At 36.4% G+C, this 16,637-nt stretch overlaps 3 protein-coding genes across 6 annotated transcripts; all 3 read right to left on the reverse strand.

Moving 5' to 3' along the window:
* Window positions 1-244: 244 nt before the first annotated feature.
* LOC18055475 (protein REVERSION-TO-ETHYLENE SENSITIVITY1) lies at window positions 245-3,874 on the reverse strand. Of its 2 annotated transcripts, XM_024192318.1 has the most exons (4): window positions 3,643-3,874; window positions 3,424-3,526; window positions 1,168-1,574; window positions 245-853 (listed from the first exon to the last, which is right to left on the reverse strand). In XM_024192318.1, exons 3-4 carry the CDS (start codon window positions 1,450-1,452, stop codon window positions 431-433), a joined length of 708 nt encoding a protein of 235 aa, XP_024048086.1. In that variant the 5' UTR covers window positions 1,453-1,574; window positions 3,424-3,526; window positions 3,643-3,874; the 3' UTR covers window positions 245-430. The 2 variants fall into 2 exon arrangements, with proteins under 2 accessions (XP_024048086.1, XP_006450828.1); XM_006450765.2 differs by lacking the exon at window positions 3,424-3,526.
* A 1,300-nt stretch (window positions 3,875-5,174) lies between these two features.
* On the reverse strand, window positions 5,175-8,325 carry LOC18055477 (uncharacterized protein ycf36). The gene is made up of 3 exons (XM_006450767.2): window positions 7,565-8,325; window positions 6,481-6,537; window positions 5,175-5,734 (listed from the first exon to the last, which is right to left on the reverse strand). The coding sequence occupies exons 1-3, from the start codon at window positions 8,111-8,113 to the stop codon at window positions 5,516-5,518; spliced, it is 825 nt and encodes a 274-aa protein (XP_006450830.1). The 5' UTR covers window positions 8,114-8,325; the 3' UTR covers window positions 5,175-5,515.
* A 362-nt stretch (window positions 8,326-8,687) lies between these two features.
* Window positions 8,688-16,625, reverse strand: LOC18055478 (serine/threonine-protein kinase EDR1). 3 transcript variants are annotated; one of them, XM_024178262.1, is made up of 14 exons: window positions 15,916-16,623; window positions 14,421-14,861; window positions 14,063-14,166; window positions 13,590-13,825; window positions 12,681-13,046; window positions 11,882-11,922; window positions 11,301-11,369; window positions 11,095-11,195; window positions 10,470-10,548; window positions 10,268-10,366; window positions 10,078-10,146; window positions 9,900-9,949; window positions 9,619-9,795; window positions 8,688-9,161 (listed from the first exon to the last, which is right to left on the reverse strand). In XM_024178262.1, exons 1-14 carry the CDS (start codon window positions 16,330-16,332, stop codon window positions 9,050-9,052), a joined length of 2,361 nt encoding a protein of 786 aa, XP_024034030.1. In that variant the 5' UTR covers window positions 16,333-16,623; the 3' UTR covers window positions 8,688-9,049. The 3 variants fall into 3 exon arrangements, with proteins under 3 accessions (XP_024034030.1, XP_006450831.2, XP_024034032.1); XM_006450768.2 differs by having other exon boundaries at window positions 12,681-13,825; XM_024178264.1 differs by lacking the exons at window positions 8,688-9,161; window positions 9,619-9,795; window positions 9,900-9,949; window positions 10,078-10,146; window positions 10,268-10,366 and having other exon boundaries at window positions 11,053-11,195; window positions 12,681-13,825; window positions 15,916-16,625.
* Between the last annotated feature and the right edge of the window lie 12 nt (window positions 16,626-16,637).

The raw sequence follows: 16,637 nt of genomic DNA on the forward strand, positions 1-16,637 counted from the left end.
CTTGACTTGATGCTTACAACGTCTCTATTATTTGCAAAGTAACCAACATTAAACGGAACTTATTTTGTAAACAAGCTGAATGGATGATATAATGGACATGAACTGTGGACACTTTTCACCCAAATTAATGAATCATGTGGCGTCAGTGTGCTACCTTATCCCAGCACTCAATGCTGCACCATGTACAGTCTCAATGAAAACTAGAACCAAGATCGACACAGCTACCACAAAGAGAAACGAGAAATCAAAGGAATTTAAGACAAACGCTTAACAGTTTCCTTTCTTATAAAGATATATATTTTGATTTTAGATTTAGTTCAGTTCATTAATGCCAACTCTTATACCATGTATTATAAACATCGCTCTCACTCGACTGTACCGACCCATGCCTTTTCTAGAGAATAAAACCTTAGAACATGAACACGGGTGACTAGCACTCTAGTAGGCCTTTAACACAGTATGTACCCAACAGATACCAACCCAAGAGGAGGAAAGAGAGTGAGAACAGCCCGATCAAGAACGGCCAGCCAACTATTAATAAACCTAAGCAAGCCACCACAGTGAATGGGAGGAAGGATCGAATGATTGACGTGCTATTAACCCAATGCCCCTTAAACAGAATCAAAGCTGCTACATTGGTCATGTTCCAACTCATTGATCCACCATAACAGAGACGGTTTAGACAATTTGCAACAAATGAGTGGCTGTTGCATGTAAATATGTTGTAAGTTCTATGCTCAAACTGACGGTTACTCAATTGTAAGGCATCATCCCATGTCATTGCAGTTCCAAATTCTGAGTGCTGATAGCCCTGCTTGCATGTGTGCCCAGATAGATTTGGAGGAAAGCAACACTGATTCACACAATAAAATAGTCAGGTGACTTGCTGGCAGTTTAATGCAGTTTAAACTGTCTCTTCCGTAAACTAATGATGAATACACTCGAGTAATTGAGAGATTAAATCGGTTACTGGAATCAACAACGAAATAGATTCATTTGGCAAAAGCATGAGAAACCAAGTTCTCGAGCTAAAAACAAATATTGATAATAATGATAGTGAAAGGACAAGTTTTGTGTGTATTTTAATGAAACGAGAGTGGGAGAGAACAAAAATATGAAACATAACAGGGTAAATTTTGGCACAAACATTATACAAAAAATGTGTACCTGTTTCCTATCAAGCTGAAGATATCTGGCAACGGCACCAACAGCAAACTCATCAACATTCACCAAGTTGGATCCGGAAAAATCCAAACTAACTCCATCCTCCCTGCAAATACCAACATGTCCAATGAAAGGTGCCAACCACGAGACGACCGGGAGAGGGGTCCAAACTAAACAGCATGGGAATCTCGCCGCCTTTGGATTAATTTCGTCGAGTAGCCAAAGCTCATGGTCAATTTTGGACGTAGAGCTCACATGTTCAATGTCATAAGCTGCTTTTATATTCATTATAAGAAGTTTTCACTGTGACAAATGGTGTCATGCAATTTCTGTGTAGTAGTATCACTATGTCAAATTACTCCTTCAGACATAATTAACTTATTTCCGATAAGATAAGCAAACCAATAATTCTGCCATACACACACGAAGACAGGCCTTTATTAGAAATTATTCAAAATGAATGCCCATAAAAACTGGAAAAAGATATAGAGCGAAAAAATTCAACAAGTGTTAAAATCATCAATGCTGACTAAGGCCAATAGACAAGCAAAAGAAATCTTTGGTATTGAGAGTTTCCATCATGAGTCTCCACAACATTCAGTAAGCTCATGCTAATTATTTACAAAATCCCAATCCAATCTACTCCATCACGCATGTAACTATAATCAGAATAATCTAGGTATTGAAACTGAATCCACTATAGTATGCATTGACATTTATTGCAACTCAAAAGACATTGTTCCTCTCGAATGGTACTTTCCTTTCAGGACAATCATGAATTCGTGACTACTAATAGGGAAAGACAATCATATATAGGAGAAAATGGATCCAGTGATTAATTTGTTCTCACTCCCAAATATCTTTGAAAGATTCTTTCTTTCTTCTTCAACATGAATAGTTAATTATGTCAAGTAACATCAAGACACGAAACCAACAACATCTACTTTGCTAACATTATTTAATGTTTAGCCCCATTTCAAGCATGTTCACCGAATGGCATTGCAATCTTGGGAGTATTGACTCTTTGTAGCTCAACCAACCTTCAAATGACAGATTGCAGTACTTTTCCTTTTGTAGAAAGTTATCTTAAAAAAAAAAAAAACAAATCCCACATTTGGGCGCGTGCAGCCGCACTGCCAACAATAGTCCAAATATACTATAATATCACAAACCTAAGTTTTTTTCCACATAGCTCCAAAAACTAAAATACATATAATTCATTTATTAGACCGAAAGATATTAAACTATTAGACTTAGAGCATTTCCATCAAGGAGTGAAGAAAGAGAAAAAGTGCCAAACTCCACTCCTCACCACATGGATTCACTCCAAGAATCCTTAGTTGCCATCTAACATTATATAGGACCATAGGCATTTATTATGTATGACAAATTCAACTAGAATCAAAAAGGTCCTTGTATCATAAACTAAGCTCATTCATCGTCCCCTCAACCTCCAACTGAAAATTGAAGCTCATCAAAAGGCTCCCAACTTATGTTGAAAGCCAACAATAGATCAGTGGAGGGATTGATTAATAAAGATAGAGCAAAAAATGTGCTGAACACAACTAAATCTTTTTAGACTTTCAGAGTCAACAAAGACCGAAACCATTAATGGTATTTAGTGTCATTGCGAAGAGTATGAAAACAGAAAAATAATCTTAAGTCAAGGACACAAAGAAATGCAAATCCTACAGTTGTCTTCTAAAAGCAACTTTCTTAATAACCAAACTGAAGACAGCGCCTCATGTTCAAATAATTTACCACTTGTGCTTCGAAGGCAAAATATTTTCCTATTTTAGGCAGTAACTTTCTTACCATGAAAGCAGTAAAGCATTGCGAACATTAATTCAAAGACAATAACAGATTCTCTGAACCCACAAAAAATATATAAATCCCCGATCAAGTACTTCTTGCCTGAACAACCTAATTTTTTTCCTTGATGACATTCAATCTACCAGATACCAACAGCAAGCGCGTCTAAGCAATATACTTCTGATTCTTGTTAAAAGCTTTCACAAAGCTTTTAGTAGAGGCAATCTTAAAGACATCTAATAATCAGATTAACCCTGCAAAAACTTCATTGGATAGCTAAATTATCAGATAAAAATCAAAACATTAAAAATCCACCTCCCCCAACCACCCCCCCCCCCACCCCCAACAAAAAAATAATAATAATGAAGTGTAGTGACAGTTAATTGGTTGAGCTCCATAATTATGCACTCAGATTGACAAGATTTCCTATCCCAGGAGCTATGGTACCTGATATTTGGTTTTCTCCCTTTCCCATTTATTTTCTACCGTTTTTCTTACCATGCAAACACATCCCCAGATGACTTCTTATAACTGTAGTTCCACAGTTTCACTACACATTCAAGAACAAAAAGATCTGACCTTTATGCAATTCATTCGACTAGAAACCAGAAAGAAACAAAAGGGTGCTCATAAAATTTTAAAATGATGGCTTTTTCCTTCACTAACCTGTAAAGAATGCAGGCAGCTGATGGAGAGGCAAAGAGTTGAATTGAAACAAATATTTCAAAGTTGGTGCTGCAGTGCACAAGAAAGAGATTGAGAACAGTAAACGTTTTTGTCTTTCTTGTTGCAAGTGTTGTGTGTTCGTCATGGTGGAGGAGCAGAAACTGCTCTGATATATGTGACAAGGGCAATTATCAAAATTGTAATTTTTTTTAATAATTATTTTTTTTCACAATTTTTTTTTGCTAATTCTTTTCTTGTCTTGGAAGGTGAAGATTGAAAAGTCGGGAGGTTCATGAACCGGACCTGATTTTCAGTTCACTGGTGGGTCCCATCTCACCACACCTTTAACCTCTCTTTTCATTTAATGCTTTTTAATTAATGAAATTAATTTGCTATTAGCAATTAATTACCTTCCCAACTGAATAGTTTCAATGGTGTAATAGGGTCACTTTTTGTTTTGTTTGCTTTACTTTATCTATGATTAATGATTTGGTTTATTTAAAATATTTGAATTAAATAGATTTAGGGTTTTTGTTTCCTATGGAATTTTGTGTACTTCACGTGTTCTTCTTAAGCTTTGATGATCAAGATTGATTTTTTGTTTTTATATAAAGTTGTTGGGGTTATGTTAATCCCACACCTAACCTAATTAAAATTTGAAGTTACGTGAGATGGTAGATTAAATGTTTTGAATAAAATTAAAGAATTATAAAGGGTTATGACTTATGACAATGCTATCAAATTCTGGTGATTTCACAAATTATATTACGAAAATTTGAAGAACTAAATTATATCTACAAAAATGGATATTTCATGTTTTTGCGGTCGGGACTCGGGAGACCTAAGTTATGAACATGGGGGAGTTTGTTTGGGAAATAAAATAAATAATTCATATTGAAATCAAATGAAATTTTAGATTTTTTTAGTTGAAAATTAAATAATTAATATAGAAATCAAATAAGTTTTAGATTTTTGGGTTCAAAATCGGAGATGATAATCTCAAATCAAAGATATTTACGTTTGCCGGAATATATGACGACAATTTGACAAGGTTTGTTGGTGTGTATGATGATAATTGACATGCAATGATTACTCAAAATGCTATGGTAATATAATTTCGCAATTGTTAGAAAAATAAAAAACTCTTGGCTCTTATTTAAAATGAACTTCAATTAACTAATTAACTCAAAAGTGACGCCAACAAGATGAAATTATCTTCTTTTTAAATTAAATTGCAAAGCATATACCAAAGTTAAAAAAAAAAAAAAAACCACCCTAAAAAATCTAATCCATTCATGACGTGTTCCAGTAAAGTTAGTAGTTGAATCTGGGGTGGGATCTTATTCAACATTCAATGTATTGAATTTAATTCCAATGAATCGAACCAATCGATGTTGTACCATGTGTTACATGAGCCCGTCCACGTAGCAATGTCGCAATGTGTCATGCCACATTGGTGACATTTATTTAGTGCATCATAAGATAAAACCTACGGCGATTGGACTCGGCACCGACTACCGACCAAGTGAAAAGCTATGGGCTACGGACCAAGTGAAAAGCGACGGAAATTTGGTCCACAAAGCGAGCTAAATTAGCTAACTATTTAAATATGTCAATTAACATTAATAAGGCCATCTCTGTTTTCTATATTTCTAAATTTGGTTCAAGCAATTAATAAAGCATATGTGATGTGCTGTCTGAGCAGGGAATCAACCCATTTCACTCCAGCAAAAGCTCACCCAAGTTCCATAAGAATTTTGTATTTTCTGATTGTTAAAATTGATCATATAGCAACCTGTACATAGTATATACTGTTGAATATACATTCATACTTGACTGTAAAATGTACAAATTGCTGCCTGGGAAGAAGTAATCAAGGAGGACTGGGTTCACCACAGAATGCATCTGGCTCGAATGATTTTGCAGAATCATCGTTGTAAACTCCAGGAATGGCTTCGTCCCCAGGTTCTGTGGGCGTTAGGTAGGAACCCTTTTGCCCTCCTTCCAAATTGATGAGAAGAAGAGCACAAACAAATAGTGAAGCTCCTAGAGTTATTAGAGTGTACTTTAATCTGCTCAGCACAGGCTTGACCTGCAGGAGTGACACAAGATAAAACTATTGAGCGAGCTGTAATGCGAAAGAACAAAACACAGATGTGAACAATTTTCTTAAGTCCTAGCACTACTTTGAAATTGAATTAGGGCAGGAAGCTTCTAGCAGAACAAGGATGCGTTTTCAAAAAAGAGTGAGCATCAAAAGCCACGAGTTTAAGACATGAAAGAATTTTATTATGTGTAAATTGTAATAGCTATCTGAGTGTAAAACAATATAAGCTTCTTTTACCAGGATTAACCTGTTTGTTTAGAGTACTGTAATACTTTTCTACAACAATTAATGCAACATATTTTTAAAAGCCATAACATGTGCTCATATGATTGAAATAGCAAGTATCCTTGAGAAAATACAGCATCCAGTCAACTGACGTTTCCTCTATCTTATAAAGCAAGTTGTCAATTTTAGCTAAAGTTTGGGACGCAAGTAAATCCCAACAAATCATATACAAAAGTACCACTAGTTTTTATTATAATTTTGGAAGTTGAACAGGATGAAGTAATAGATAGTCTTGCTCTATTTCATTGTCTCAAAAGAATACATAGGAAATTGGTCCCGGAGGTAGCAGCAGAAAGTCATAATTTCTCAAAGATTCCTTTCATGATAATTCATAGCAACAAAACATAATCAATAATCATTGAGTTTCTCAGTACATGGTTCACATGGAATTTCCATCATCAAAGACCTATTCGAAGTACACCTAATGCTTTCAATAAATTACTTACCGAAAATGAACCGAGCAGCCTGTCACGAGCCAAAACTTCAGCAGTCTTCACCCATATCTGTCAAGGAAATTTCTTTACAAGCTTTGAATATAGCAAATTATTTCATAAAAGCAATGAATAGAAGCTCGCCACGGTGAAGTTGGCAAAGAACTTTGTAAGTTAGATCAAAAGTGATGGAAACTGCCTGATAGAAATAGTACAACCTAGCAACATAGCAGGAAAAAAGTATTCAGGCTAATATCAACATATCATGAGAACTCAAAATCAGTTTACAGGTCATCTGCTGAAAGAAAGAAAAAGAAAAAAAATAATAATAAGTGGCAATACTTGCTTGGTAATTCAAAGATAACAGCAGAGGCTCTCTTCCCCTTCATTTCTGTTTGCCTCATTGGCTCACTTAATCATTAAAGAAACGCCTATAACTTGTCCCCCACTTTCTCAGCCAATCTTGTTCAACTAAACTTAGATCCAAGTGCTAAACTGAGTGGTGCTGATCTATGCAAGATGCTGTGCCACATGTGAATTTATAACATATAATATTATGTTTTAATTAAATAATCACAACCTCGTAAAAAAATTCAACACAAAGATCATATTACCATTCAGCACCGGATTGTTCAATCACGAAATTTCAAATAATGTCAAGTGAGTGGGATCAGATAGGCTTGCTGCTTTGAAAAGCTAAACACAAGCCTAGAGATGATGGTTAAAAAGTTATTAAGAGGAACGCTGACCCATAATAAATCCAACACATGATAAAAGGGTAAAAGTTAGTTGCAAATTCACAGTTCCACTTTGGCTAATCACTGTCAAGAACGCTGACCCATAATAAATCCAACACAAGATAAAGGGTAGAAGTTAGTTGCAAATTCACAGTTCCACTTTGGCTAATCAGTTGCAAATTCACAGTTCCACTTTGGCTAATCACAGATTGACAGTGTTTAGATATTAGTTTCAGATTTCATCATTATTTGGGCGTGCATGAAATTGAGCATGCAGCCAACTTGGCCTGTGCTTCCGACTATCTGAAAGTATAAAACTATAAATAGATAAAATTGCGAAGAAACAAATGGCGCGGATATACCTGACCATCATACCAGCCAGTCTCTTCGTATTCAACAGTGGCACTGAGCAAGCGATTACCCACGTAAGCCCAACCAAGATACATCCTCACAACAGCAAGGGTAACAACAATTACCCCACTTGAAACAGCTCCGAGAATTCTCTCCAGAGGCTCGGAGTCGGGCCCCACAGCGCCAAACCAGGCCACGGGTAGCCCAACAAAGAGAGCGAAAGAAGCGCCCGTGACGAACAACCTTGAGCAGTACTCTACGAAGTCACCCGAGGCCCACGAGAATGGGAACGAACTTGACAGGTTCTGGTACTCGTTTATTGGTTGCTGATCTGCTGGAACTGGGCACTCTGTTTCTGGTAGTGGCGGGGTGTTGCTGCTGCTGTTTCTTCTAATTCTAAAACATGGTGGCGAGGGTATTTTTGGGATTAAATAACTGTACTGGTGATGACGTACTCCGACTCTTAGATTTGGACTGAGGAAGTTCAAGCTGTGCGTGGAAGAGGAGAGGAAGCTTGTTGATAAGGGTGGTTTTGTTGAAGGCTGATAAACCATCGCCATTGTTGTAGCTGTTGTTGCTTACTTCTCTAATACTTGTATACATAATTCACTAGCCTTTATCCTAATTTCAATTTGCCGTGGGATTTTTATTTCATTGTGCCTTTCGTTTTGCTTTTTTTTTTTTAAATTTTAATTTTCCCGTTTCTTCAATTCATTGATGTAACGTACCCTTCTGGGTTGGCGATTATTTGATCCGTATTGAATCACAATTCACAAAGGCACATGCAGATTCAACAATATTTAGAACTCTTGCATGCAGACAAACGCCTTAAATTTTTTCATGGGTTTAAATCCAGGTTGTAATATGGAAGACATTCTTACAACAGGTAGCTAGCTAAATTCTAGAGTCTAAAACTACTTCTCATAGCGTATTCAACCTTGTGAAGAAAATAATTTTGTAGACTACAAATAAAAAGAAACATAACAAATGCAGACAAATTCTTTTTTCTTCTCTCTTTTTTCTGTTTCGACAACAACCTGTAGAGAGATGTTTACAATTCAGGAGTTGGGATTTTGCTTCCCAAACAAGACCTCCACAGATACAATAATGGAACCCAAAAAACAAAAAAAATCATTAATTTTCTATCTTTCACTTTTTTTTTCTTCCCTTTCCTGTTTTTTTCTTCTTTTGAAGCTTGTACATTTAGATTGATACTACATAGTTACACTACTGAATGCATCGTTTTGACGGTATCCTCCACTGCTCTTATGCAGTTGTTGATTAGGAGGAATTCCACCGTCTCCTGAATGGATCGTGCTGAGCCCCCACTTTGAATGAACCAACACTTTCCCCATTCCAGTACTCTCCTAACTTTCTTTATATCAAATTCAAGGGGGGGAAAAAGTTCTTTTTAAAAATAAAAAAAAAACTGGTAGCTGCTCTGCCTCTTTGAGCCCAGAAACAACGTCTTTCAGTTATTTATTACAGTGCCACTGTTATGGCAACTCTGAGAATTGATTTGTAGAGTTTGATCTATCTACAAGCAGACGTTGAAGACATCGCAGACGAGACATTAACTGTGCAAAAGATGGCCGTAAATGTGGCTCCCTGCAAGAGAGGGAAAGGGAGAGGAAAATAGTTATGAAAAATGAATTAAATCCGTTCCCCTAGCCAAGAAATTATCACGATAGTACCGTCCAATGTTGATGAAGCATATCAAACTAAATGTTATCTTTAACTTGAGAAAATATCAAACAAAATAATATTTGGTAACTATGTTGTCATTCAAGCTCCACCAGCAGAAAAGAATACTCATTTTCCACATCTTTTAACTTCAAGTCACTTCAAAATTTTTGACTCCATTGAATGCACATGTCTAGCATTTTCAATAGAAGAAGAAGAAAAAAGACGATGGACAGATTCTTGCAATTCTTTTCTGATGCTATCAGGATAAAATACAATATCTAGTATAAAAGTCATGAAGCTGATTATTTATTGCAAAATATGATTGTACTCTGATAACCTCAGCTATAGAATATTGATATTCACAAAATCTAGAACTTACGTTTGCCAACAATCACGTATTATCTGTGCAACTGCTGGATCAATGTCATCTGGAATTTCAAGACGTCTATTCTGGAATCCAACAGCTCCAACAACCTGCATTGGATTCAAACCTTTCCAAGGAACACTCAAGGTAGCCAACTCCCACAATATCACACCAAAACTGTACACATCACATCTGCAAGCAAGCCAGTCTGATTGTATAAGCAACATACTCAATTGAAGTTCCAATTTATCTACCAAAACCCCTCAAATGGATCGGAATAAATTCAATTGACTCACTTTTCATTAGCTGGTTCATTCCGGAGAACTTCTGGTGCCATCCATTCAGGCTGCAGTCCAACAGAATAAAGTTTTTGTTACTGTGCGTTAACAGGATAGCGCTTCCCACTGGATTACTAAAGAAATGGCTTAATGACTTTTCAAGAATAGAATCATATAATAGCATTGAACGACTTACTGTTCCAGCGGTCGATTTTGAAGACAGATAAGTATGATGCTTAATGCGAGACAACCCAAAATCACAGACCTAGAGAGAAGCACAAAAGATGTTGGAAGCTGTCACCAAAAAGATCAAACACTGCAGTCTAGTATCTAAATAAGAGTCTGGAAAAAAAAAAATGAATGACAGAATTTGAGTTTAAAATCACCTTTACAACCCAGTTCTTATCAACAAGAAGATTTGGAGACTTTAGATCTCGATGCACAATGGTCGGATGGCTTGTGTGCAAGTAATTCATTCCCTTTGCCTGCAAAGCATAAAGAAGTTTAAATTGAGCGGAAAAGGAAGAGGCAGGGAAAAGACCTAAAATATAGAGGAATTAAAATGAAAGGAGATGTTTCAATGTATACCACATCGAGAGCCATTCGCATTCGCCTTCTCTCATCAAGTTGATGATTGGGACGATGCAGTAACCTATATAAACTCCCCCTGTGCACCAATAGAAAGAGAAGAAAGACAAGATATCGTTAATTTACTTAATAAATAACAATCATTGTTTCAGAAGTTTTTTGGCAGAAACACTGACATTGATATGACTTGCAGAAACAGGATTTCCCACAAACAAATGGATCAGAAATATATCTCAGAAAAGAATGTAAAGTTTCCATATAAAGCAAAGACAATGCAAGTGCACATAATAGCAGTCATAGTGGTAAAATGCCTCTACAACCTAGTGATAGTTAGATTTTGATTGCTCTTTTATTTATTTATTTTTCCATTTTCCCTCTGAAATTTATCAACTAAAACCCCAGAACAAAGATAAGATTTATAAGGATCAGTGAATTACTCATATCAAAAGGAGCAAAAGAAGGAGAATACTACTTAAGTATAATGGTATTGAAATGATGATTGGAAAGCCAACTTTTATAATCATTAAGTTTTTGGCAGACTTGTGAACAACAAAGAAACAAAGACCAATGGAGCTCAACTCACTAATTCTCGAGATTTCAAGATTAAATGTCAAAGTAAAATAACCTAGGGAGAAACTCCGTCAATATTGAGAAATGAGGGGAGCGAGTAACTGCTCCCATAAAAAGAACCACATTAGGATGTCTCAACCTCAACATGATTTCAGCCTGCAGAAGAGTAAAGCAGGAGTTGATATAAAATTATGATTGTCGTTTGTTTAGGTAATAAAAGAACAGAAAATGCGATACAGGAAGTTGATTTATGGTACTTACCTCGCACTTAAACTGCGAAAGTGAATCTCCAGAAAAATCTTGGTCCAAAAACTTCTTCACAGCAACTTCCTGTGTCATGCAACGTAACTTTTTAATAACTTTGAAAACCAAACGGCAAAATTGAAAATAACAGTAAAACAGAACATACCAGAACTCCTATAAGACTGTACAAGTTATACATATTAAAATCTCCAATTAATTTAAAAAAATTAATTTCAAAGATATTGTTAAAGACTGAAAGTGTTAGTCAAGCAGTTGAAAGATTTTAATATATTTTCCACAGTTTAGAATGACTGCAGTAGTATATATTATGCTGAGGGCGACATTTGGAAATGAAAGAGTTAAAAACTACTATATAAGAAGTTTAATTTAAAAAGAATAAAGGGGAAAAAAACAGACAATATAGTATGTTATATGGTAGAAAGATACAGTGTTTTCCAAAAAATTGCAAAATCATCATGAGGGATATCATCAAGGAGTTACATGTGATACTATATCGCATGTTGTTCCTAGAAATTCCACAATGTTAAAACTACCAAAGAAGGATGAGAAATGACTGATGTATTGAAAGCATAACTTACAGTGCCATGCCAATCTGCACGGTAGACCTCGCCATATGAGCCTGAAATAAAATGTCATATGAGACGATTATTGACCATCTATAACATAATCAAGCAAGCACCAAATTTACCAATAAATACAAGTGTGCTTTTGTGCACACACATCCAAACATCCTTGCTTAAACAAAATATAGGGAAGAAGCCTCCAATAATATACAACGACAGTCAGACTTTTGACTCCTTACTGTGCATCAAGAGAAGCAAAGAATATGAAAAAATAGCAAGCAAACTAATATGCATACATTGAATGGTTCAACACAGATTCCAAAACCCTGGGAGGCAGTTAAGCAGGTGTATCAGCTTCTGCCTATAACATATGAAGAAGGTATGAAGATTCTTGGAGGCATGTCCAAAACTATTTGAATGAACAGTCAAACCATTCCAGATAGACATGAATATTACTCCTAAGTGAAAGTTAAAGCATTGGCGGCTTCAATTTGATGCCATAAGGCCAAGCTCAAGTTCAGCAGATGATCTGACTGAAAGCAAAGCAGATAAAAACATCAAATCTAATTATTCCCTTTTCACTTTATACCCCTGCAGATTTCTACTTCATACCTAATTCATAATACAATAAATACACAGCTTCCAGGCCAGAGCCTATGATAAAATGATATGCATTCCAAAGAAGATGTATGAAGTTATTCAAAAAGTTAAAAAACAGAAAATTATCCTTATTATAAAAAATGATAGCATGATACCTTTTATTAAAAAACAGTAATAATGAATGAGTGAATGAATGAAATGAAACGACCATTACCAATACCAATTCGTTCACCAATTTGAAGATCCTCCCAGAGAATTTCCCATTCCGCAACCTCCCCCAACATTGGGTTAATGCTGTCACTCTGACCATTGCAAGTCATAAGCAGGCCACTATTGATCATTGGCATCAAGTCAGCAGCAGATTCTTTACCCAAGTCAGTGTAAACCGGTTGTTTGACACTGACCAAGGCATTTTCAGGTTGTCTTTGGCAAAACTCAGCTGCAGCGGGCAAGGGAGATCCAGGAATTTCTTTCTCACACGAAGCTCCGGCAACAACTCCGGGAGGGTTAACAGGAACAGTATTTACACTTGTAGCATTATTTAGCTTTAGTTCATTACCAACAAGAACGAATCTCTCGCCTGCAGTATCAGAGGACAAAGAAAGGTCACAATTAATGACATTTGGTTCCAATTTTTTGTGCTGTTCAGCAAACCACTCTGCCGGCTGCCTCTTTCTACTCTCATAATTTAAATAGTTTGAAGATTCCACTCCAACAGAGGATGCATGAGACTGTTCATGGTTTGATAAGAACCTATTTGAAAGACATTGAACATCATTATCTACATTTTTCCCATCTGCTAGATGGACTTGTTCAAGCATCTTCCATTCACCCAGATCCTGCGAATTAATATCCAGGAACAAATCTGGGGGAGGTGATGCACCACTTTGTAACAAAACAGCATGTAATTTCCGTGCAAATTCAGGGTCTTTTGCAGCACTAATGACATACTTGGAAACACTTTTAACTTTCTTCTTTTGAGCAGATGATGGTTTTCGAGAAGTGCCTGATGTGCCTTCACAAGGGTTTGATAGTGCTGGGGAAAGCTGCCCAAAATCTTTCTCAAATTTCTCAGTTTGATTTTTATCAGCAAGTTCTGACTCATCCTTGTTTGTGATCTTACCTACAAATGAAGCCTCCTCTGACCCTGTGCTGCCAACTTCAGGTATCCTATCAGGCATTGGTCGTGAGATAGTTGGAGTTTCAGTTCCATCATCAAGCTCCATATGAGAAATTACTGAGGTTTCTGTATGATCGGGAAACTCCCTTACATCTAATCCAGCATTTTGCAGAAGACAGCTGGGTACCTCGGCAGGAATTAATGTGCCAGGAGCACCCATTAGATCAATAATATATTCACTGCATCAGAACAAAACAATTTCACAATCAAACATTGTTCATATTAAACCTTGTATTAGACAAGAAGCATGCAGGTGCATTAAGTGAAAAAAAAAAATAAAAAACTGATTACAGCAAATACAAATAAATGAAAGGAATGTGGACAGTTGATGATGACGGTGGTGGGAAAGGCCATCATTAAGAAATATACATAAATCAAAAGCACTGCATTCATAACTTGAATGTGGGGATCACTACCTTCCATTATCAAGTTTGATCAGGTTTACAGCTCCATCATCTGTGCCAGTGTAGTAGCTTCCTTTAACCAACATACATGGAAGATTGATTCTATCAGCTAGCACCTACCATCACCAGTAAAAAATCATTAACTTCAATCAATATATCCTAAGGACCAGAAACATACTTTGTCATTAAATTAGCTGAAATAATGGGGGGGACAACTCTAAACGTTTTCTTCAATAATTAAGCACTAATAAGCCAACAATGGAATAGAAAATTCAAAGTAATCAGGATACCCAAGCTAAGTTAAAGGGTGAATAAATATCGTTTGATTCAGTTTAACCCAAGGATATAAAACGATTTGAAAATTTACAACCTTGAACAGTAGGGCCCTATGACGTGAAAGTCCAACATCAAGACACCCAAGTGGAAGAATGTTTGTGTTTAGAGAATTCCTTAACTGGGTACGTCTCAAGGTCCACCTTCCATATATTTCTTCTGCATTGCCAACTGGTCCACCCATTCTCTCAACAACAAGATCAGCAATTTTCTGTATCAAGCCACTTAAAATTGGACCGAGATCAGAGTAGCGGCACTCAACTGATACATTATACGCTCTTTTCTCAAGCTCTTTAAGGTTAGGATCAACCAAGCGGTTTACCACAATCACTTCATAATCAAGATTATCTGATAGGGATATTGCTTGAAGATCTACCAACAACGGCATCTTTCCTTGTGACACTGAATTTGAGGTAATTCCATATACATCATAAAATCCATCAACAATTTTTTCATCGTAGTTTACAGCACTATAGCTCTGCATGTGAAAGATACAAAAATTAGTAAATCCTTTGTTAGCCAGATTATATAACTACAGATGCGAAGCTAAAAAAAGAATTACTTAAAAATCATTTGAAAGGGTAAACTATTAGTTCTCCTGGATCACTTGAGAAATTAAAGAACAAGAAATTGCATCATGATTTTGACTCTAACCTTTCCAGATTCCAGTAAAGAATATAAAAACCTTCTCTCCCCTTCTCTCGACCATGAACGACATAACCATTCAGTAAAAATGATTGATAAACTGATAGACGGTTTCATAGACCAAATTAAATATTTTCAAAAATGACAATTGTACCCAAATTTTTACAGGAGAAATAACATTACACTCCCAAGAGTTACATGTACATAAATTTTAAATCAGTAAAACAAGGAAATAAGCAGGTAAATATGGTAACATCAGAAAATAAGAAATTACTATTACAACTTCTGTTGCCGTGAATTAAGAAACTAATAGTACTGGCTATGCAAATATAAAGATGTATAAATTGTTTGTCAACATAAAAGGAAGTGTCTATAATGCGCAATTCACCAATCAATCTGCTTGGCAGAAACTTCTACATTGACGGGGATCTGGAAGAAACTAATAAAACCAATGACAACATATCCAATCACTATAATTAACATAAATCCAACTATGTTTCAGTTCAAACTTAATATAAACAAGACAAAAGAATCAGATTCACAAAACAAGCTAATTCACTCCGTTCCTCTATAAATGCACTTGAATCATAACAAAAGTAATAAATGGAAGTGAGATGCAATAATTCAATTTCAATATCAACAGCTACTGATGAAAAAGTACTGAAAGAAAAAAGTTAATAATTAATTATCCATGCAAAGTTGCAAACTACCATCATTTGTAACCTGAACCAAACAATAGATATAAGATCTTAAATATTGATCCGAGATAAATCATTCATAGCTATGAAAAACTTAAAAATTCTGAATTAAACTTGCCTAGTACCCTTAAATTGATTAAGTAAATAGTCTGAATCCCAAAATTGAACAAAATATAAGCATTTACACACCCAATATCGAAGCGAGAGGAACTCAACGAGGGCATCGGTTTCAGTGACAGAAGCCGAGCGGCAGCCGAGACTCATCCGCTTGGCGGCATCGATCTGAGCCGACTCAACCTTCTCTCTGGCGTCTGGATCCGACGCGCTAATCGCTAAAGCCAACTGCACCTGAAACTCCTCTTCCAATAAGTTAAAATCTACTCCACTGTCCCCATCCCTCCGATCACTAGCCGCCGATTCAACGGCCCCGATTCTCCCCAATGTCCCCGAGCTAGGAGATGACGACGACGGCGTAGCGTTGGGACTGGGACTGGGACTAGGGCTGGGGCTCGGATTGATAACGGGGCGGGCATCGGGCAGTCGTTGATGCTCATTTAATCCGCCGCCGATGTGGAGCTTTCTTAGTAGATGCTTCACTTTCGACATCGATGATTCATCAACGACGAACGATGATGGCAACTATTTCGTAATTTCTTTTTTATTATTTTCCCCTTCTTCTTCTCCTTCTTATCGCCTCTTGTGGCTTAACCTACGCCCACTGATTAAAGGCAGATTCGCTTAACATACGCATCCATTCTTCGTCAAGCTACCTCTCCCCACTTTAGACACTTAAATTAACCGCTCACCCATTCCCTCCAATGCACACCTCTCTCTCTCTCTCTCTCTCTCTCTCTCTCTCTTACGTGAAATGTGAATTGTGATTTATGACACTTGAAAATTACAAAATAAAA

The sequence above is a fragment of the Citrus clementina genome, unplaced genomic scaffold (genome assembly GCF_000493195.1).
Source record: "Citrus clementina cultivar Clemenules unplaced genomic scaffold, Citrus_clementina_v1.0 scaffold_1, whole genome shotgun sequence".
NCBI classification, from domain to species: domain Eukaryota; kingdom Viridiplantae; phylum Streptophyta; class Magnoliopsida; order Sapindales; family Rutaceae; genus Citrus; species Citrus x clementina.